The sequence below is a fragment of the Spermophilus citellus genome (genome assembly GCF_964194105.1).
Source record: "Spermophilus citellus genome assembly, chromosome: X".
Classification (NCBI taxonomy): domain Eukaryota; kingdom Metazoa; phylum Chordata; class Mammalia; order Rodentia; family Sciuridae; genus Spermophilus; species Spermophilus citellus.
Window position 1 is genome coordinate 8,675,003 of NC_138190.1, and position 23,355 is coordinate 8,698,357.

General features: G+C 38.8%; 1 protein-coding gene across 7 annotated transcripts; it reads left to right on the forward strand.

Moving 5' to 3' along the window:
• The first annotated feature begins 206 nt into the window (after window positions 1-206).
• On the forward strand, window positions 207-12,026 carry TCEANC (transcription elongation factor A N-terminal and central domain containing). 7 transcript variants are annotated; one of them, XM_081276557.1, is made up of 5 exons: window positions 275-303; window positions 1,503-1,574; window positions 2,201-2,313; window positions 2,689-2,815; window positions 8,745-12,026. In XM_081276557.1, the coding sequence occupies exon 5, from the start codon at window positions 8,753-8,755 to the stop codon at window positions 9,809-9,811; it is 1,059 nt and encodes a 352-aa protein (XP_081132683.1). In that variant the 5' UTR covers window positions 275-303; window positions 1,503-1,574; window positions 2,201-2,313; window positions 2,689-2,815; window positions 8,745-8,752; the 3' UTR covers window positions 9,812-12,026. The 7 variants fall into 7 exon arrangements, with proteins under 7 accessions (XP_081132688.1, XP_081132682.1, XP_081132684.1 ...); XM_081276562.1 differs by lacking the exons at window positions 1,503-1,574; window positions 2,201-2,313 and adding an exon at window positions 5,241-5,369 and having other exon boundaries at window positions 207-303; XM_081276558.1 differs by lacking the exon at window positions 1,503-1,574 and having other exon boundaries at window positions 255-303.
• The last annotated feature ends 11,329 nt before the right edge of the window (window positions 12,027-23,355 follow it).

The window sequence follows — 23,355 nt, forward strand, 5'->3', positions numbered from 1 at the left end:
GAAGGTCAGCCCACAGCCACAAACCGCTCCGCGCAGGCGCCATTTCCCCAGCACGCACGCGCTAGGTCCCACGCCCGCGTTCTCCGGTCCGTGGACTTAGATTGGCTGAGCTTCTGTCATACAGTCCTGGGAACCGGATGTTCTCTCTGGACGCGGAAGCGCTGAGGCCTCCGGGGCTGCGCCTGCGCATTTCACTGGCCTACGCTCCGGGAACGCCCCCGCGTCTGCCCTTCAGCAAGGCGAGCCCTTTTTCCAGCGGAATGCCGCCATGCTCGGGAGGCTCTCCTGTGCGCCTCGGGCTGGGTAGGCCCTGTCCTGCCCCCTCCCCTTCGTCTGAGGTCGCCGGGGTGGGCGGAACCTTCGGGGCCGCGTCTGCTCCTGTGCCGACTGCCAGGCCATTCACTTTGGGATGTTTAGCTGCAGGCTTTGCTTGAGTGCTCGACCCCACCCACCGGAACCCTGGTTCTAGGACTGGTCCCTTCCCCTCGTTACTCCTTTATTAGAAATTTCATTATGGAAAAGAGTCCTAGTGTAGCGTCGCGTTGGCTGTTCAGAAAATGCAACACCCCTGCCAACATTTGGTATCGTTTTCCTTCGGTTGAGGGAGGGGCTCCTCTTGAAGCTGGAGTTGTATATGGGTTAGGGCTAGAAAGTTAAATTTTCTCTTTAGGTCTGAAAAAAAAAATCTGAAAACTTAACCAGATCTAAATTACTGTTGATTGTTACCAGCTCTCGGAAATTTTCACTGTGAGCTTTCATCTGGTACTTCTCAGGGTTTAGGCAATTTTAGTGTAGATATGGGCAACTTGCCAATATGTAATATTAATATTTAGAAGCTTTTATATGCATTCACTCAACAAATATTTAGGGTCCATTCTTGCTGGCACCATAAAAAATTATTTTGGGTGTGTATTCAGAAGCTAGAGGTGCAGGTGTATATCTAAGCATTATTCATATTAGCATATGGTCTAGAATTGGCTGTCCAATAGGTAGATACTAATTAAGGCTTGAGAACTTGCAGTGATGAGTCAGAATTTAAATGGCAAATTTGGGGGGATTCTTTTTAATTAAAGTACCCCAATTTGTTTATATATTGGAAAATATTGGGGTAGTTGGGAGTGTAACTCAGTTCCTGGTTCCATCCCCAGCACCACATTTTAAAAGAACAGAAAAAGAAAGAAAATATTTTCTATACACTGGGCTAAATAAAATGTATTATAATTGATTTCACCTAATTTTATTTAAAAATTTTTTCATTTGATATTCAGAATTGAATCCAGGGGGCGCTCAACCACTGAGCTACATCCCCAGCCATCCTTTTTTGTTTGTTTGTTTGTTTGTTTGTTTGAGACAGGGTCTCACTAGGTTGCTTACAGCCTTGCTAACTCACTGAGGCTGGCTTGGAACCTGCTGTGCTCCTGCCTCAGCCTCCCAAGCTGCTGGAATTACAGGCATAAACCCCCAGACCTTTTTTTTTTTTTTTTTTTTTTTTTTTGAGACAGGGTCTTGCTAAGTTGCAGAGGCTTCAACTTGCAGTCCCCCTGCCTTAGCCTCCTGAGTCACTGGAATTATAGGTATGGGTCACTGCATGCAGCTAGAAATTTTTAAATTTTATTTGTGGCTTGAATTATATTTTTATGGGACAGCACTTCTCTAGAAAGGAGTTAACAGACTAGGGCCTGTGGCTAAATCCAATCTGCCTACTTTTGTAAACAAGTCATATCAGAACCAAGTCATGCCCATGCATATGTGTATTTCTGTGTCGACTCTTCCTGCTACAAGAGTAGTAGAGTTGAGGAGTCTACACAGTATAAGGCCTGAAGAATATAAAATATGTGTCTAACTTTTGCTCTGGAACAATACATGGTATGGTAGATATAAGACTTTTAATTGTAGACCCACAGGCATAATTCTAAGCACTTTATAAAAACCATCTAATTTAATTTTCATATTAATCTTAGAATATTGGATTTCCCCCTTTTATAGATGAAGAAACTGAGACACAAGATGACCAAGAATCTTAGTCAACTTGCTCAACACCCCTCACTTCTGGCAATTATACTTTTTTGACCCTCCAAATCCAAAAGACCTGCTTCTCAGACCCATTTGATTAGCCCACAGTGGTTTCTTTGGGGGTTTTGTTTTGTTGTTGCTTTGTGGTTGTGTGGATTTTTTTCTTTCTTTCTTTCTTTTTTACTAGGGATTGAACCCAGGGGTGCTTTGCCACTGAGCTACATCCCCAGCTAAGTTGCTGAGGCTGGCCTCAAACTTGCAATCCTCTTGCCTTTCCCTTCTGACTCATTGGGATTACAGGTGTGTGCCAACATGCTCCACTCTTTGTTGTTGTTTTTGTTTTTAAATTAGAATTTCTTGAATGATTTTTGAACTAGAATTGAGATGGCATTTGTCTCCCAGAGAAGAAGCTGAGGAGCACTGGGCTTAGGTACAGTGAGTACAAGCAAGTTGGTTTGCAGTGAAAAGAAATGAAGCTCTTCCTGGATGCTTGCTTTTCACTTGTTTAACAAAACAAAATATTTCTCGAGTAATAGTAAGCACTGGGAAGGTATTTATAGGTAAATAAAACAGATCTAGTTCTTATGGTCTTGTGGGGAAGGCAGACAGAAAAATGTTTTTTTAAATGTAGTAATCACTATGAAAAAACACTGCAATTATTTGATGTTTTAACAGGTTTTCTCACTTGCAAGATGGAGATAAACTGTATTTGAATATCAGGCTTATTGTTCGGATTGAGATGACATGAATTTGCATGGCACATAGAATTGCTCAGTAAATGTACATTGTCTTCTGTTAAAAGGTAAGTGAGGAAGTGAATATCAGGCATTGTGTACATCATAACGCTTACAACATTATAATCACCTGTTGTAGTTGGTAAATGTTCTCAGGTGATTTGTACATAGTAGTGTTTTCAGTATTTTCTGATTTAATAGGACTCATCTAGCAAAATCTGAAGTCAGAGAGGTACTGTGCATTGGTCCAGGAGCAGATATCTTTGGGGTTAATGGCAGTCCTACTGCTGTTGGTGGGGGGAGGGGAATGATGTGGGGGAAGGAATGAGGTTGTGTCTGTGTATGGTTTAAATTAAAACCAGCTGGAGAACTGAACAAATAAGTATCTAGGCCCTGCGCTCAGAGACTCTAATTCATTCTGTCTGGGTTAAGGCCCTGGCATTGTTTTAGTTTTCATTATTAATTTCCCTATATGATTCTAATATACAATCAGGGCTGAGAACCGCTTGTGGTAAGAAAGAGGCCAGGCTCAGGGAGCTGCTGGAGCCAGGGCCCATAGCTGTGAAATGGGCAGTACCCATCTCTGGTTTGAGAGTAGTCAAGAGGGAGGCCCAGAGTGTCTCTTTTCATCACCTTGCCCTTAAGATGTTGGGTGACATCTTGAGAGCAGAGGAGAACCTCTGGAGAGCTGTAAACAGGAAAATGAAGGAATATCTTTCCGAGTTCTGTACTAGAGGATGATCCCTCTAACAAGGTGCCATGAATCAAGAGTAAATTGCATCTGTCCATTTGATAGAGAACCCAAATGGAGTTTGGTATCCATCCTTCTGTGTTTCTTCTAGTGGCCTGTATCTGTCCTTATGGACTCACTACACATAATTGGCCAGTTTCTTGTCAATGTCTTGTCTCCGCACACTTCTAGATTTTCCAGATGTTCAGAAAGGTGACTAGTAAGAGACAGGCCTACATTGCCCACAAGGTGAGCAATATTTGACTCAGGTCAGAGTTTCCAAAGGGGAATTTGACCACAATCAGGGTTTCAGTGGTATGAAAGCAGTTGTTTGCTTTGCCAGCAAAATGTTTTTACCACTTGTATAAATCTACAGAAGTTAATGCATTCGTGTGTATAAAACCAAACAATTCTCTGCTCTTCATTTTATGTCCTTTTGTTTGCTACTATGAACATGAGTGTACAACTATCTCTTCAACTCCCTGCTTTTGATTCTTTTGAGTATGTGCCCAGAAGTGGAATTGCTGGATCATATGGCAATTCTGTTTTAATTTTTTTTTTTTTGTACTGGGGATTAAATCCAGGGGTGTTTAACCACTGAGCCACAAACCCAGCTCATTTTTATGTTTTATTTTGAGGCAGGACCTCACTAAGTTTCTGAAGATGTTCTTGAATGTGCAATCCTCCTGCCTTAGCCTCTCGAATCACTGGGATTATAGGTGTATGACACTGCACCTGGCCTGTTTTTAATTTTTAAAGCAACTCCCATACTGGTGCTGGGGCTGTAGCTCAGTGGTAGAGCACTTGCCCTGGGTTCAATCTCCCACACCACATGAAAATAAATAAATAAAAATGAAGATTTGTGTCCATCTACAACTAAAAAAATTTCAAAACAAAGAAACTCCCATACTGTTTTCCCATTATTCTCCCTATTTTTGTTTTTGGAACCAGGAATTGGGATTTAATCCAGGTGTACAGTACCCTAAGCTACATCCCCAGATCTTTTAAATTTTTTAATTTGAGACAGGGCCTTGCTAAATTGCCAAGACTGTCCTCAAACTGGTGATCCTTCTGCCTTAGCCTTAGGATACGTTAGGATACAGTTGTGCACCAGTACGAATGGCCCACCTTTGTATTTTTAATAGCATTTCAATGCTGTCAAACTTTCTATTCTCCCTATGAGACAATCACATGGGTTAAAGCATTTTTTGCCCCAGGACTTCATAATATGGAAAGCAATAGGGCACACAACTTGAGTTTCCATAAAAAAATAAGGTATGTGTCCATTTTATTTCTGCTTAGTTCACTCAACAAAATTTATTATGTGCTAGATGCTGAGCCTAAAGAGATGGTCTCTGTACTGAAAGAATTGACAGCATAGTATGGAAGGAAACCACATACTCAAAAGAATCAAAAGCAGGGAGTTGAAGAGATAGTTGTACACTCATGTTCATAGTAGCAAACAAAAGGACTGAAATGAAGAGCAGAGAATTGTTTGGTTTTATACACACGAATGCATTAACTTTTGTAGATTTATACAAGTGGTAAAAACATTTTGCTGGCAAAGCAAACAACTGCTTTCATACCACTGAAACCCTGATTGTGGTCAAATTCCCCTTTGGAAACTCTGACCTGAGTCAAATATTGCTCAACTTGTGGGCAATGTAAGCCTGTCTCTTTCTTACTAGCCACCTTTCTGAACATCTGGAAAATCTAGAAGTGTGCTGAGAATACAAGCAGAATGGATATTTCTCTTTGTGAAGGAACTTTCTAACAAGTGGGGCAGGGTTCAGGTGTGTTGAGCAGCTTGAAGCCTTACTACTGTGACTCAACTGCTTGACTTCCTCAAGATCTAAAGCACACAAGCCAAGAGAAGTGTTCAGCAATTGAGGGTGTGTATTTGCTATTTCTCTGTGCTATACCTATTCTCTGTTTATTGAGCCTTTGATTCTTAGGAAGATCTCTGTTACTGGTTTCAGTCTTGAAAAGTTGATTTTTTTTTTAAAGGAAAAAAGAATTGTCTTTGAGTACTAGTTCTAAGTAATTAGGAAAATTGTTTTAAGATCCTAAATTGATGGCCCACTGAGTGACTGTTAAACTGACTCTAAGGAATAACAACAGCTGGGGATTTAGCTCAGTTGGTCAGTTGGTGCTTGCCTTGCATGCACAAGGCTATGGGTTCAACCCCCAGGACCACACACACACACACACAAAAAAAACAATGAGAACAACAACAAAAAAGACCCAGTGCCCAGGTTTTCTACCTTGCTGCTCTCTCTCTTGTGGTAAAATTGGCAAGATTCAGACTTTTTGGTCATCTGTGAGTTGGGAAACACCAGTGGAAACTTACCTCTTCATATTGGGGGACAAAGCTTAAGGGAATATAGAACTGTTTACAATTCAGTGATCAACTTCTGAGGAAACTGTGAGCCCTCATCTGAATGCAAAGCCACAGATGATACAGCCACTTTTATTTTTTATTTTGAGACAGGGTCTCACTGAGTTGCTTAGGGTCTCATTAAGTTGCTGAGGTTGGCCTTGAACTTGTGATCCTTCTGCCTCAGCCTCCTGAGTCCCTAGGATTACAGGCATGTGCTACCACCATGCCCAGCCAATACAACCACGTTTAAGAGATAATCTTCTCCTACCCAAAGAAAGATGAAAGTTGACTGATTGACTTCCCATGTCATTTTTCAGTAGGTATATATCTTACATGTATATAGGTTATTGTGAAATAATACTAGAGTAGGAACTTTTCTGATTATGAAAACAATACATGCTTATCACAGAAGATACAGAAAAGGATAAATGCATAAAAATCACCTAAAATCTGACCACTCACAAAATGTCACTCTTTAAAATTTTGTGTATCCCTTTTCTTTCTTTTTATATGTAATTTTTACATAAAATTTAGATCTGACTGTTTTTTGATAACAGATTTATTCAGGTATAATTCATATACTGTATTATTCACCTAATGAAAGTGTATATAGCTCAGTGCTTCTTGGTATATTCAGTTATAGAAACCATTGCCACAGTCAACTTTAGAAGATTTTTGCTACCGACCCTGCAGGGAAAACCCATTGCCCATTAGCAACCACTCCCCTTTCTCTTTTACTCGACTACCCTTCTGCCCCAGTCCCACCTAGCTAATCTATTTTATGTCTCTCTAGATTTGCTTATTTTGGACATCTCATATAAATTAATATGTGGATTTTTGGTCTGGCTTCTGTCACTTAGCCTAATGTCCTCAAGGTTGATTTCATACTGTAGCATGAATCTGTGCTTTAATGCTTTTTATGACTAAAAAATTCTATAATATGGATGTACTGCATTTTATTTATTCATGCATGAGTTGATGGGCATTTAGGGTTTTCTCATCTTTAATAATTATTCATTATTATGAATAATGCTGTTGTGACCATTTTGATACAATTTTTGTGTGCATGGACATTTTCATTTCTCTTGGGTAGATCTGCTGGATCATAATGTACCTCAGTGTTTAATCATTTGTCTATTTAGTTATACATCCTGATTTTTTTTCACCTAATATTATATGACTATTTCCCCATGTCATTAAGTATTCTCTATAAGTATGATTTTAAATGGTTACATTATTGTGTCATCATGTCCTGTACATTTTTAAACATGCTCTTATTTAGGGGAAAAATATAGAAGTAGAATTACTGACTAAAAGGGTACTTATCAGATGGTTTCTAGAAAGATTGCATGAATTCTTTCTGGAATCACTTTCGTGTTCTTATCCTGTGTTTGTTCAGTGATAATTGATTAATGTAAAATCAAGTCCATGGACTTTTGAAAAGAAAAGGTCCCTGCCATCAAGATGCTAGTGCTCACATTTAAACCAGATGGAAAAAATATAGATCTGAGGTTTTTTTGTAAACAAGGTAATGTATGTTATGTGGAGGGGAAAATAGACTACTTAGATACAGTGAACATTTGCCTGCCCAGGACAAGGTTCACACAGACATAATCATGTAGCAACTTTTTATATTTTATTTAAAAGTTTTTTTAAAAAAGTTAATGAGGGGCTGGGGTTGTGGCTCAGTGGTAGAGCACTCACCTAGCACATGCGAGCTCTGGGTTCGATCCTCAGCACCACATAAAAATAAATAAAATAAAGGTATTGTGTCCAACTACAACTAAAAAAAATTAAAAAAAAAAAAAGTTAATGAGACCAGCCAGGCACAGTGGCACATGCCTATAATCCTAGTGATTCAGGAGGCTGAGGTGGGAGAATCATGAGTTCAAAGCCAGCCTCAGCAACTCAGCAAAGCCCTGAGCAAGTTAGCGAGACCCTGTCTCAAATAAATAAAAAGGGCATGGCTCAGTGATCGAGTGCCTCTGGGTTCAATCCCAATGCAAAAAAAAAAAAATGTTAATGAGATCAAACTTGGTGGGGACTAGTTAGTCCAAAGTCATAAATCATCTGAATCACTACCCTGTTGTTCAAAAGACTCAGATATCAATACTGCTATCTGTTGATTTTTGGTGCCCACCAGATCTAGTTCTGGCTGCCTCCCAACCTGCACTATCTCATGGTTTCTTTAGGTTGCTCAAGATATTAGCATCCCACTTTTGTTTGTTTCTTATTCTTTTATATTCAGAAAAGTAGTATCACTTTAAAGAATATAAAGTCAGGGGCTGGGGTTGTGGCTCAGTGGTAGAGTGCTTGCCTGGCATGCATGAGGCACTGAGTTCGATCCTCAGCACCACATAAAAGTAAAATAAAGATATTGTGTCCACCTAGAACTAAAAAAAAATAAATATTAAAAAAGATAAAATCAACAAGTATTTCAGTTATATTGCTGAATATGAGGGAAAAAATGGTTCATCATTGCTTAGCATTACCATGTTGATGCTGACATGGTGTGATGTCTTCCCCAACATGATCGTCAAATTCTACCCAAATGAATTGACTAATCTTTATTTTAATAAAAAGATATTGATTAGTATGATTGGAGGTGGAAAAAGTTACAGCAGATCCTCCAGCAATCCATTTTTAATGTTACACTGAAATGCTTCCATGCCATTTTTTTCCCCGTCAACTTCTGAGATTAAAACTCTGGAAACTAAACCATTCCACGTTGCAGATTCCATTTTCTAAATGTCACAGCCATTTATATTACATTATTCCTTCAGAAAACATTGCATACATAACTGGCAGAAAGTACAATTTCCCTGTCCAGGAGTTTCGACTAGCAAAGGCAAGCTTAAGAAACTGAAACCTCTTTTTTTCTTTGCAGCTGCAAATATGTCTGACAAAAACCAGACAGCTGCCAGAGCTTCCCTTATTGAGCAACTGATGTCGAAAAGAAATTTTGAGGATCTTGGCAACCACCTTACTGAACTAGAAATGATTTATGTGGCTAAGGAGCATCTCCAGGAGACAGATGTGGTCAGAGCTGTGTACAGAGTCCTCAAAAACTGCCCTTCCGTGGCTTTGAGAAAGAAAGCTAAGTGTTTACTGTTAAAGTGGAAAGCTCTTTATAAGGATACTCATTTGAAACCAAGGGACAGCCCTAAATTATTCCCGTCAGGTAGTAATAAAGGAGAAAATGCAGGACTTTCTCATGACCTAAGTCAGGATGAAATCCTGGGCGCCTGCAGTTCTAATCCCCTGCTATCCTCCCAAGATGTTGCAAACCACACTGACATGGTGGTGACTGAAAATAGCACTATTGAGATGGAACCTAAAGAAGAGCATTCGGGGAGCAGTGACCCTGAGTCTGCTGGCAAGAGATCAAGTGAGTTGCAGGATTCTACAATGTCCTTGAGAACTAAATGCACAGAACTACTTCTTGCAGCTTTAACTAGTTCTTCCACAGAGCAGCCAAAAGCTGATTTGTGGCAAAACTTGGCAAGAGAAATTGAAGAGCACATTTTTACCCTTTATTCAAGGAACATCAAAAAATATAAAGCTTGTATCAGAAGCAAAGTGGCCAATTTGAAGAATCCCAGAAACTCTCACTTACAACAAAACTTGCTCTCTGGAACTATGTCTGCAAGAGAATTTGCTGGAATGACCGTCATGGAGATGGCAAGCAAGGAACTGAAGCAGTTGAGAGCTTCCTACACGAAATCTTGTATCCAGGAACATTACCTTCCCCAAGTGATCGATGGTACACAGACAAATAAAATAAAATGCAGGCGCTGTGAGAAATACAATTGCAAGGTTACTGTAATTACCAGAGGAACACTTTTTCTTCCAAGTTGGGTGAGGAATTCAAACCCAGATGAACAAATGATGACCTATGTAATTTGTAATGAATGTGGGGAGCAGTGGTATCATAACAAGTGGGTGTGCTTGTAATTATAAATAAATGTTTCCTTAACAACAGATATCCCAAGGGATACCTTTTATTTGTATAGCCCTTTCATGCTCTTTTTAAAATCTTGTGCATAGCATTCTTAAAACAGTACTAAGAAGGAGGAAAAGTTATTTGCTGAAGCACATGCCACCATCACTAAAAGTCATCTTTTAGGGAGAGAGAGTGGATGACTATTGCTTTGTACTTCGTAGCTATTTAGTACCTTACTGTATTCAGACTGGGATTAAGAGCAGGTCTGCATAACCTAGAAGCCTGTCAGAAATGCAGACTTATTTTTGCAGGGTCCTCAGGAACCTTGAGAAGTGCTGCCTTAGCAATAGGCCTGTGGTTCTCAGCAGTGGCTGCATATTAGAATCTCCTGGGGGAGCTCTGAATTCCACTAATACTGAGACCCAGCCTAGAACAATTCAGTCTGAACCTATGGGATAGGACACTGATTTCAACATTGCTTCTGTCATTCTTCAAGTTATTTTAAGATGCAGTCAGAATTAAGAACTATTCACAAAAAGGCTCTTGTTTGATCCTCTTTATAGTTGTAATAAATGAGTGTTCTTCTGGAGACTTTACAGATGAGGAAACAGGTCCACAGAGCTGCAGTGACTTGCCCAAGCTAAACGACTATAAATATATCAGTTCACGCTGATTCTAGATTTATACACGCGCGCACACACACACACACACACACACACAAGCACACAGGGGATTGAACTTAGGGGCACTTAACCACTGAGCCATATCCCCGACCCTTTTTGTTTTGTTTTTTTTTTTTTTAATTGCTGAGGCTGGCCTCAAACTTGCAATCCTTCTGCCTCAGTCTCCCAAGCCACTGGAATTACAAGTATGCACCACCACACCCAGTTGGTCCTAGATTCTTATCTTCCAAATCTTGCCTGATGGATATTTTTGTATGTGAACAAGCATAAGGGCTTTTTGTGAATATTGTTTCTAGCACAATTCTTTGTTTGTAAATTAATTTATAATGTGAACCAGGGCAGCAAAGGACAAATAATTTTCCCAAGGTACACTGCATGCTGAGAAGGATCACATGAAATAAACTCGTAAGTGGGATGACTTCTGGCCTATTTAGGGCATTTCTGTTATTAAAAAAAAAAGAAAAGGAAAAAGGAAATCCACAGTCTGAGAAATGTGCTCCTGTCGATGGGGGCTAAGTGAATAGTGTCTTTAGGTGCTAACCTTGGCTGACTAGGGCTTCATTCTTTTCCTCTTTTCTCATTTCAGGGTTCTCCCTTGGGCCTTGAAAGTTACCCTATAATTCATCCTGTGGTTGGAATTTGGTTTAGAGTCCTCTTGCTTAGTTGAAGGAGCTAGCTATTCTTTTCTTTGCACAAATTCTCCATAAACTCTTTGACATTTAGTTTCTGATATTAGGGATCTTCATGTTCTCAAAGGCAGGTGTGTTAGGTCTAAAGCCCAAATTCTGCTTCAGTAAAAATGGCATTAATCTGCCAGAGGAAGTCCATTGCTTCAATCTTCAAATCTACCAGTATTTATTTATCTAAATTTATTTTCCTAAATTGAAGAAATTACTTCTTTGAGACCTTTGCAACCAGTGCTTGACTAATTTGTATAATTGTTTAAACACAAGCCTATGTGATTATAACTGATATTTGTCTTTAAAAATCATAGTATGTTCATTGTTTTTATAGTTTTACAAAGGTTACTTCCAGGTTGTCTACAGATGTACATATTTTCACTTTATCACCAGTTCTTTTCTCTTAACTCTCCAGTCTTCCATTGCTGAAGTCTGAAGGCCTCTCTGTATATACAATTTACCTCCTTACTGCAGTTTTCCCAAAAGGTGCATAAAACTAAAATACATTTGTGTTTTCAAATGGTTTTGAAAACAGCTTGAAGCCATCAAGTATGGATTTTATTTTGATATCTTTTCTCTCTGTGGCTTCTTGGGGCTGCTTACTGCGATGCAACATGTCAGTCCTCTAAACAGTAACTTGCAAAGTCATCTAAAACTTAAGAGTTTCACAAAGTGTGGTTTCATATGACTTGGAATGATCTTAAAAATTCTTCAGTGGTTATGAAAGAGTACACACAGCACATGAAAACCAAGTTTGATTAGTTCAAGTCAGTGTTGGCGTTTTGGTTTTGTGTGTATGTGGTTTTTATTTATGTTGGAATTTTACAAACTAGCAGACAAATAAAATCACTTGAAATGGAAAATCCCTGACTCTTTGACGTAAAAATTTTGTAGTCTTCCTCATTTCATATCAACTTTGTCGGTGAGTTTTGCAGCTAGAGATAGCAAAATAGTAATATGGGCCTTTTTTTCTTTTGGACAATGAAACAGCCTCACATTTTCTAAGTATGGATAATAATTTTTTCACACACATGTCTTACCTCCTAAAAAGAAAGAGTTTTGTTTAATATTCCTAGTGAGGTAAAGACTCTGAATCAAAATCATGCTTATAGGAACAGCAAGTGCAAAGGCCCCAAGATAGGATGGTGCCCGATATAGTCAAAGGACAGCACTAGTTCACAGCAGCTGAGGTGCAGTAAGCAAGAGGAAGAAGGATGAGAAAGTCAAAGAGGCCACAGAATTCATGAGGTCCCTTGTTAGGCCATGATAAGGACTTTGGATTTTGTTTTAAAGCATGATGGGCAGCCACTGAACATATGAAGTTTGTAGTGATGAGATTCAAGTGCCCTTTGGGAAAGATCACTACAGTTGCTATGTTAAATGGGAAGGGAAGTAAGGATGGATGTAGGAACACCATTTGCAGTGGTCCACATATCATATAACTGGCTTCCAATAAAAGTACAGAAAAGATGGTCTCCCTACATCCTTAGAGTTAACAAAGCCCTTGGCAATTTTGTAAATGGGTATTTCATAAAAAACCCCCATTTGAAAATCCCCTACCTATCGACCATAATAATAAACACATAACTGTGGAAACTCGGCACGACACAAGTATATCTTGTACCCTAGTTGCCAGGCATAGGCCTAACCATCAGTTGTTATACCTGAATGTAGGAGGTTTTTTGATGGTTTTTTCCTCTCATTGCTCTCCCTTGTCCTTTGTCCGTGTTACTTTTTTAAAATAAAGAGTTGGATACAATGGCGGCTCTGTCTCTTCCCTGAGCACTTCCTGTGATGAGAGGCTCCTTTCATTCCCTATTACCATTTCTAAATGCTAGGCAGGAAGCCTGCAGCTGGCAGGGCTCCACTGCCTTTGCAAGGGCTGGGCCTTCCAGCTCTCAGTTTAGATTGCTTTGTTATTTATAACTTCAGTAAATGCAAAATATTTTACTAAAATAAGTATTTTTTAGCTCTCAGAGGTACTTACTGTAAGTACTTAGATTATAGAAATCACCTTCTTGCTTTCAAAAAGCCCCATAATCAGATGGAAGAACTGATGACAGCCTCACATAATCCCATTTGCATTATTATTTAAAATTAGGTTTCCCAAGATGTTACTAAACATTGTCAGAAATACTGTGCAGTAACAATTGCACTTTATTCTCTCAGGTGCCAGCTCTCCTGACACAGGAAACCTTGAACCTCTTTGTAGTGTCCGTGCAGTTTTTCTGTTTTCTGCAAAGTGAGTGACTGTTAAAATACCTAAATTTTAAAACTTGAGAACATGTAGCTTTGTGTGTGTGGTACTAGGGATCGAACCCAGGGGTGCTCAACCACCGAGTTACATCCCCAGCCCTTTTATATTTTTTGAGTTGGGGTTTTGCTAAATTGCTGAGCCTTAAACTTGCAATCCTCCTGCCTCAGCCTACTGAGCCACTGAGATTACAAATATATGCCACCATGCCAGTGAGAATATGTAGCACTTGGGGGCGGGGCTACCAGGGATTGAACTCAAGGACACTCCACCACTGAGCCACATTTCCAGCCCTATTTTTATGTTTTATTTAGAGACAGGGTCTCACTGAGTTGTTTAGGGCTCACTAATTTGCTGAGGCCAGCTTTTGAACTCCCAATCCTCCTGCCTCAATCTCCTGAGCCAGTGAGATTACAGGTATGCACCACTGGACCCAGCTGAGAATATGTAGCTTTTTAAGGGACATTTACATAATTTATATTTTTGTGAATTTGAAGAATATAAAATTGCAATTTGAAATACCATTTTCTGTAAAAACACAGAGCTATTCTATCTATATGACCTAGGAATAACAATTCTAACAAACTAGCCAAGCAATCTTGCATTGTTTATTAAATTATTGTAAGTGCCCTACGGGATGGACAGTCAAAAATAGGATTAAAATAATTTGTTGGATGTATTCCTGCTTTCTTTCAAAATGTCAATGAGAAATGAATAGGAATAGGTTCCAAGCAGTCATTAATCTTTTTCATGTGATGACACATTTTTAAAAAAATCTAAACCAGCCATGGAAAAGTCAGAGAAAGAATAAAGAAGCAAGATATCATTCATTCAAAAACTTCATTTGTTATTTTTGGAATATATTGACTTTTTAAAAGTATGTAAACATAGAAATACATAGCTCCCGAGCAGCTGCTTTTAAGTTACCTGAAAAGTATCATAATTCACTAAATTCACCTCTGTGGACTGAAACAAAAAATTAAGAAATTTCCATGAGTGCCAGTGAGGCTCTGAGTCATCTGGCTGGGTTTCCACCTGGTGTGCCTCTCTGTGAATGATGGAAGACACAAAGCTCCAAAACAGTTTCAGTTTTCCTTTCCCAGCCACAACATGGCCAGGCACTTGTCCAATCAATCAGTGTCCCACACAGCTCTTACCCATGGCAGGTGAACTCAAGGGTACCTCAGTTGAGAAAAGCTAAAGGCAAGCCTACCAATATCTTAACAGCAAAAGACACAATGGACTGTGATTTCTTTTTTGGGGGGGTGGGCGGGTACTAGGGATTGAACTCAGGGGCACTCAAACACTGAGCCACATCCCAGCCCTGTTTTGTATTTTATTTACAGACAGGGTCTTACTGAGTTGCTTAGTGTTTTTGCTGAGGCTGGCTTTGAACTCGTGATCCTCCTGCCTCAGCCTTCTGAGCCGCTGGGATTACAGGCATACACTACCCTGACTGGCTTGGGCTGTGATTTCAAAGTACTGTTGGCATATATGAGTCCACCAGGCTAGCTTGTCTTTTCAGTCTGATGATTTCTAGTTTTGTAGTTTTGTTTTCATTCAACACATGGATTTTTGCCCCTCAGCTTTGTGATATCTCATAGATTGCTGAGCAGAATGTTCTAGACATTTTACTGGACATCTATATTATTTAAAAGTGAGACAGTGGTTAAAGTGTTCAGGGTTTTAGGGGGGAAGGTGATAAGAATGTGCTAAGATTGATTGTGATCAATGGGTTCATCAAGGTTGATCAGTGGGTACTAAGTTGCAGTTAGATTGCAGTAAAAAGTTCTAGGGTACTATGACTATTGAGTGATTGTATACTGCATATCTCAAAAAGTTAGAAGAAAATATTTTTAATGTTTTTGACATAAAGAATTAATAAGTGTTTGAGGAGATAGATATGTTTAACCTGGTTATATAATATATAGATGTATTGAAACATCACATGGTACCCCATTAATATATACAATTTTTGTGTTTTTATATGTCAGGGCTTAGCATGCTCAAGGCCCTGGGTTCAATCCCCTGTACCAAAAATAAATTAATACATTTAATTAAATAACAAATTTTAAAAAATGATTGTGATGGATGCACAGGTCTGTGAATAGGCTAAACACCATTGAATTGTACACTTCAAATAGGTGAATTATTACAAAAATTTATTTATTTATTTATTTATTTATTATTTGGTGCTGGGGATTGAACCCAGGACCTTGTGCTTGCAGACAAACACTCTACCAACTGAGCTATATCCCCAGCTCCATTACCAAAATTTTTAAAAATAAATGGCTGAATCATATGATATATGAATTGAATTTTAATAACCTGTTACCAGAAAATCAGTTGAATTGAGAAAATAAATTGAAGACAGGGTCCCTATTGGGTATGTATCTCATTGAATCCTTCTGAGTTTTGAGTGTCCCAATTTATTCTTACATGTAACGGAGAAATAATGGCAGTCTTCCTCAAAAGGGGCTTTTAGGAAGCACAACAGCCAGATCACTGACAGGTAAAAAGCGGAAGCTCTCAGGGCAATTTCCTGGGCCTCGTCATTTGTGTTTCTGCATGGAAGGTCCTCCTGCTTGCCACAGCTCATGGTGCTATGAGGGCATCCAAAGTCATTGTACATTTTGTTTCCTCTCTGCTTTTTAAGCCAGAGATTGGAGCTGAACTACCAATGCTATTAAGTCCCTGGAAAATGGAAAATCCTTTAGAATCCATCCTGAGCAGTTGCCATCTATGTTCTTAGTTAGATCTGTACTCAGCAAAGAAACTTTAACTGCAGATGAAATCAGCCATACACTCTTGTTCCTCATAGTGAGGCCCTGGGATCACTGGCACTATTATCACCGAGGAGCAAATACAGAAACATTGGCTCCAACCCAGACCTACTCAATCTGAATATAACATTTTCACCAAGTCCTCAGTGACTCCTGTGCATGTTAACATTTGTGAAACATTTTCCAGTCTGCAGCAGCTGGGCGTATAAATTCTGCCTTCCTGCTTCTACATTTGGATGAATTGCTCCAGTTTCTAGCTAACACTGCTCTCTGTATTTGTCTAGGTTGCCAACTACCTCCACCATTCATGTTGCTAAATTCAGTGGACGATTCTTAGCTTTGAAACCCATCAGCAGCATTTGGCATACCCACTTCCTTCTTGAGAACACTTCTCTCGTGGTTTGCAGTAGGTTCCACACTCCCTGGTTTTCCCTCTCACTGGCTGCTCCATCTCAGTATTATTTGCTGGTTCCTCTTTACTTTCCTGACATTTAACTTTGGAGTGTCCCTGATTTTAGTTCATGGACCCCTTCTAGATCTGCCTCCTCTTTGGTGATCTTATCTAGTTTCATGATAAATAAAAGCAGATGTCACAAAAGCCTATACATGGGCTGGTGTTACAGCTCAGTGGTATAGCCCTTGCTTAGCATGTGTGAAGCCCTGGGTTTGATCCCCAGCACCACAAAACAGAAATGAAAACAAAAGCCCCCATATGACTCCATTTCTATGATATATTCAGAATAAGCAAAAAAAAAAAGAAAGAAAGAAAGAAAGAAAATAGATTTGTGATTACTTGGGGCTAGTGTTGGGAAAGGGGATCACTACACGTGGGCACAAGGGATCCTTTTGTGGTAATGGAAATGTTCTAAAATTGAATTGTGGTGATGGCTGGACAACTTTGCAAATTTGTTTAAAAATCATTGAATTTCATTTAACAAGTAAATTTTATTGTGTGTAAATTATACCTTAATAACACTGTTTAAAAATATCCATGGGGGGCTGGGGATGTGGCTCAAGTAGTAGCGCGCTCGCCTGGCATGCGTGTGGCCCGGGTTCAATCCTCAGCACCACATACAAACAAAGATGTTGTGTCTGCTGATAACTAAAAAAATAAATAAATATTTTTTAAAAATTCTCTCTCTCTCTCTCTTAAAAAAAATATCCATGGGGTGTAGTTCAGTGGAAGAACATGTTTAGCATGCATGAGGCCCTGAATTTGATCCTCAGCAATACATGTGCACAAGCACCACACCCCCCCACACACACACACACTCCAGAATCCAACCACATATTATGTTCTATGCCACCATGCTGGTTCTAAGCTAGCATCATCCCCACCTGTAGGGCCAGTTGTCACCTGGATGACTAATCACCATACATACAACCTGGTAAGAGGTTGTCTGACTTCCATTCTTATCCCTTTTTTTTTTTTTTTTTTTTTTTTTTTGGTACCAGGGATTGAACTCAGGGGCACTCAACCCTGAATATTTGGATTTTATTTAGAGACAGGGTCTCAATGAGTTGCTAAGCGTATCACCATTGCTGAGGCTGGCTTTGAACTCGAGATCCTCCTGCCTCAGCCTCCCAAAATACTGGGATTACAGGCATGTGGCACTGTGCCTGGCCCATTCTTATCCCTTAAGTATATTTCCAGCACAATAACCAAAGTGATCCTGGGACATATACAAAGCAGGTCATATCACTTCTGTATTCAATCTCTCTTTTGTCTCTCATCTCCAAGAGAAAGTGATGGATTATACAGTGGCCTTAAAAACCCTCGATAATCTGTCCTTTGAGACCTTTCAAAGCTCCTTGCTCACTACTTCTCTCCTTACTATGGACTGGACTTAGTCACACTGGCTTCCTTGCTGCCTTTTGGCAATGCCAGGTACACTCCTGCCACAGGGTGTTGGCACTTCCTGTTGCTTCTGCCTGGAATACTCTTACTACAGATTTCTAATAATTTACCTTCTCAAGCCCCAGTTCAGATGTTACCTTGGGAAATGAGGCTTTTCCAAGCTATTCTCTACATTCCCTAACACCTTTTCTGATTTTTTCCAAGAGCTTATTCACTATTTCAACACAGTGCCTTGGTTTTTATTTTATTCTCTATCTCCTCCCACTAAATCAGAAATTTCATGGGATCAGAGATTTTTGTCTCTTTGGTTCACAGCATATCCCCAATCCCTAGCATGGTTCTGAGATATGTAGAAAACCTTCAAAAATGTGCTTTTTAATCATTTAAATATATTTATTACCTTATGCTTTGAATATAGTACTTGCTGCTCTGTCCCTGTGTCTTATTTTTTTTTAAAAAATGAATGTTTCTTTATCTTCTTCTCTTCCTCCCCCTAATCTTCCCCTCTCTAGTCTGAGGAAACAGTATTATCTTTCTTCCCCATCCTAGGCAGAGTTACCAGTCCTTGAGCACACAGCCACCACAGGAACAAGGTAATTCAGTAATTCAGACTTGGAACGGTGCCAGAAGATCTAAGAAATACCTGTCTCCCAAATTAATAAGTGAACTACAACTCCAGACAGGGAACACCTGGAATTTAGCCTTTGAATCACCTCTTTAAAAAAAAAAAACAAAACCCTGTTCCCTCTGATGGTCAGAATCACAGTCTCTGGGACAAGAGTTCTATGTGTTTCTCCTTTGTTACCAAAGCAATAAAACTTCTTTTTCCTTTTTCTTAAAAAAATATTTATTATTAATTAAGTTCTTAAAAATTTTTAGTGCATTGCAGTTATATATAGTAGTGAGGTTCATTTTGTTCTATTCATAAATGAAACATAGTTTTGTCTATTTTAATCCCCAGTGCTATCCCCTTTCCTCCTTCCCTCCCCCATTCTTCCTCTATTCTATTGGTCTTCCTTCTATTTATTTATGTTTTAGTTGGTGCATTATAGTCATAAATAAACTTGAAATGCATTGCGATATAGTCATAATGCACATGGCATTATTTGGTCCACTTTATTCCTCAGCCTTCCCCTTTGCCTCCCCTCCTCTACTGCTCTCCCTTCTAGTTTCACAAGTTCCCCCTTTTACTATTCCTTTTATCTAACTTCCACATAGGAAAGAAAATATTTGACCCTTGACTTTCTGAGTCTGGCTTATTTCATTCAGCATGACGTTCTCCAGCTCCATGTATTTACCAGCAAATGCCATAATTGCCGTCATTTTCATAATACCATACTTTCTTTCATTCTTTATGGCTAAGTAGAACCATAAGTAAAACAAAATGAGTATATAGACCATATTTTCTTTATCCATTCTTCTGTTGGTGGGCACCTAGGCTGGTTCCACAGCTCAAATATTGTGAGTTCTGCTGCTATAAACATTGGTATGCATTTATCACTACAGTATGCTGATTTTAGCTCTTTTGGATAAATACCAGGGAGTGGGATAGCTGGATCATATGGTGGTTCCATTCCCAACCTTTTGAGAAATTTCCATATTGCTTTCCAAAGTAGTTATACTAATTTGCAGTCCCACTAAAACCATATAAATATAACTTTTCCTCTACATCCTCACTAGCAATTATTGTTATTTGTAGTCTTGATGATTGCCATTCTAACTGGGATGAAATGAAATCTCATTGTAGTTTTGATTTGTATCTTTCTGATTGCTCAGGATGTTTAACTTTTAAAAATATATTTGCCAGTCATTTATCTTTCTTCTTTTGAGAAATGTCTCTCTAGATATTTCACCCCTTTGAGTAGGTTATTAGTTTTTTTGATGTTAAGTTTTTTCAGTTCTTTATATATTTTGGTTATTAATCCCCTCTTGGAGGAGTAGCTGGCAAAGACTTTTTTTCCCATTCTGTAGGCTTTCTCTTCAGTTTCTTACAATTGTTTCCTTTGCTTTGCAGAAACTTTCAAATTTAATGAGATCACACTTATTTATTGATTCTTGGTTTTATTTCTGAGGTTTTGGAGTATTATTAAGGAAGTCATGTTAGGCATGGTGGCCCACACCTATAATTCCAGCAGCTCAGGAAATTGAGGCAGGAGGATCATGAGTTCAAAACCAGCCTCAGCAATGGCAAGGCGCTAAGCAACTCAGTGAGACCCTGTCTCTAAATAAAATACAAAATAGGGCTGGGGATGTGGCTCAGTGGGCAAATGCCACAGAGTTCAATCCCTGGTACCTGCTTCAAAAAGGAAATCAGTACCTGTACCCTATGTTTTTTTCTAGCAGTTTCACTGTCTCTGATCTAATTCCTAGATCTTTAATACACTTTCAGTTGATTTTGTGCAGGGTGAAAGGCAGGGATCTAGTTTCATTCTTCTACATAAGGCTATCCAGTTTTCCCAGCACTATTTGTTAAAGAGGCTATCTTTTCTCCAACTTCAGTAGCATTGTCATGGAAATAATAAAGATCAAAAATAAAATTCAGTTTGCTGATTGTTTTACTTGCCAGAAGCCCCTGCAAGTGTTTAATAATATAGTTGAAAGATGTTACCAAAACTAACATTGGTGATTTTGTTGTTGACCTAGTTATCTATTAATATGCATTACAGACTATACTTGATTATATATCTATAATTCTAGCAGTGATTCTGAAAATAATCTCTACCAAATCCCCCCCCTCTCACACACACACATACACACTCTCTCACACACACAAATTTTGCAACTTAGGAGTTTTTAAAAATTTATGTGTACTTATTTATTTATTTGTTAGAGTTTAGTGGCTTTTAGTATGTTCACAAAGTTGTGCAGCTGTCACCATTACTAATTCTGGAATCTTTTCATTACTCCCAAGAAGAAACCTGATACAGTCAGCAGTCAGTCCCTATTCTTCCCTTCCCCAGCTCCTGGCAACCACCAATCTACTTTCGGTCTCTATGGATTTGCCTATCCTGGACATTTCATAGAATTGAAGTCACATAATATGTGGCCTTTTATATCTGGCTTCTTTCATGAGTTTTTTTTTAATTCAAGAAGTAAACTGTGCTTTACTAATCAAAGGATCTTTACTGACCTTTAGTTAAAGTGTATCATAACTGAATTTGCATAAACAATTTAACATTTATATCTGTTATGATTACACTCCTTCAAACTTCTGTGTCAAAAATTATTTTTGATTAACCACATTCAGAACCTGACATTTGAAAGCAAGATACCCACTGCTCTCTACAAGAAAAAGGTCACAAGATTTTTTTCCTTTAAGAAAAAGGAAGTAAGGATATTGTTCCCCTTTTTTCTTAAATTGTCAAAGAAGCATTCAATTTTTTTTTTACTAGAACCATCATGTTTAATAAAGACTAATTAGAAATTCTTATCAAGTTGGATCAATTTTTTCTTCACCACATCTCTTCTATGTAGTATAAAATTATTGTATAAAATATGTGGCAAAAAGTATATCAATTGTGTGGCTTTCACAAGGGGTCCCATTCTCCCACAATTCTATTAGGCTGGGGGATTTCACACTTAGCCCATCCAATGAACTTTCTCTATTTTCTCTTTCCCCTCTTTAATCAGTGCTTGATATTATCTATGGACATGATTCTTCCCTTTAATTATCCATCAAGCTTCCTTGCAGACCTTAATTATGTTTGTATACCCCAAAGCCCCAAGGTTTAACTCTGAGCATGGTAGATGCTTAATGCAATTTTAAAAATTAGATTTTTGCTTCAAGTAGAATTTCAACATGAGCTCATGTGTTTTGGTTCTGCATAGCCTACTGTACACTTTAAAAGCACTGCATCTAACTTAATAAATGGGATCAAATGTTACTATTTTTAATGTTTCAAACCTATTCTCCAGAAAAATAATTTGTTCAAAATAAACATATTTCATTTTGTTATGGAATTTGAACATTATGAGACTAATGAAGTAAAGCCCTGATTCATAAGGGCTGTGTTAGATTGCATTATTGTTCATATATTTAATAAACTTCCCAGTAGGACAATTTGAGAACACTACACCACTCACATTAGGCTTTCCCATGTGACTTCCATTTAGGGAGATTATACATGCCAAGATGTGGCTTGCTTTGGTCAATAAAGATGAGTGGAAATGATGAATGTCACTTCAGGATGGAAAAAGAGCCAGCAGGGATCTTATTTTGGTATGATTTTAACAAATGAGATCTGCAGTTAGCTCGTGTTCATCATCTAGGGGTCAGGAAAAAAAAATGACATGGATTGGAACTACAGCTAAGCTCTGATGGACATTAAGGTGTGAAATGAGTCTTCAGTTTTGCAAACCACAGTGATAGTGGGGTCATTTTTGTTTTGTTTTGTTTTGGTACCAGGGATTGTTTGAACCCAGGGGTGCTTAACCACTGAGCCATATCCCTAGTCCTTTTTATTTTTCATTTAGAGGTAGGGTCTCACTAAGTTTCTGAAGTCCTCAACAAATTGCTGAGGCTGGTGTCAAACTTGCAATCCTCCTGCCTCAGTCTCCCCAGTCACTGGGATTACAGGGGATTACAGGCATGCCCCACTGTTCCAGGCTTGTGGAGTCATTGTTTTTTTTTTTTTTAAAGAGAGAGTGAGAGAGGAGAGAGAGTGAGAGAGAGAGAATTTTTAATATTTATTTTTTAGTTCTCGGCGGACACAACATCTTTGTTGGTATGTGGTGCTGAGGATCGAACCCAGGCCACACGCATGCCAGGCGAGCGCGCTACCGCTTGAGCCACATCCCCAGCCCCGGAGTCATTGTTTTTATCACAGTGTAGCTTAGCCTAAATTGATACATAAGTATCAGTACATAAGTATCAGAGAGATAATTCCATTTGCCTCTATTTATATTAGGTATGGCACTAACTTGGACTAGACAATCTGTAAAGATACATTCTAACTTTGTATCAATCAGGGTTTGTGGTTGCAGATGAAAGACATCAACTCATTCTAATTTAGAAAAAGAATTTATTGGAGAAATACTGAGTAGCTCTTAGAGGCAAGGCTGGAGTATTGAGTATGAAACCAACAGGAAGTCAGGGCCTGGAGCCTGATTGAATGGCATGATTAAGATGCTGTCACTTGCCATTGGCAGAATTCTGTGGTCACTAGAGACTAAAGGCCACCAACAGCCATGCTAGAATGAACTCTGAGCTATTACAGTATCTCTGTACTGCTTGTGAAAGATTCAGATCTTCAAAGAGAGTATCTGATTAGCTAGCCTTGGTCTCTTGCCTGTATCTT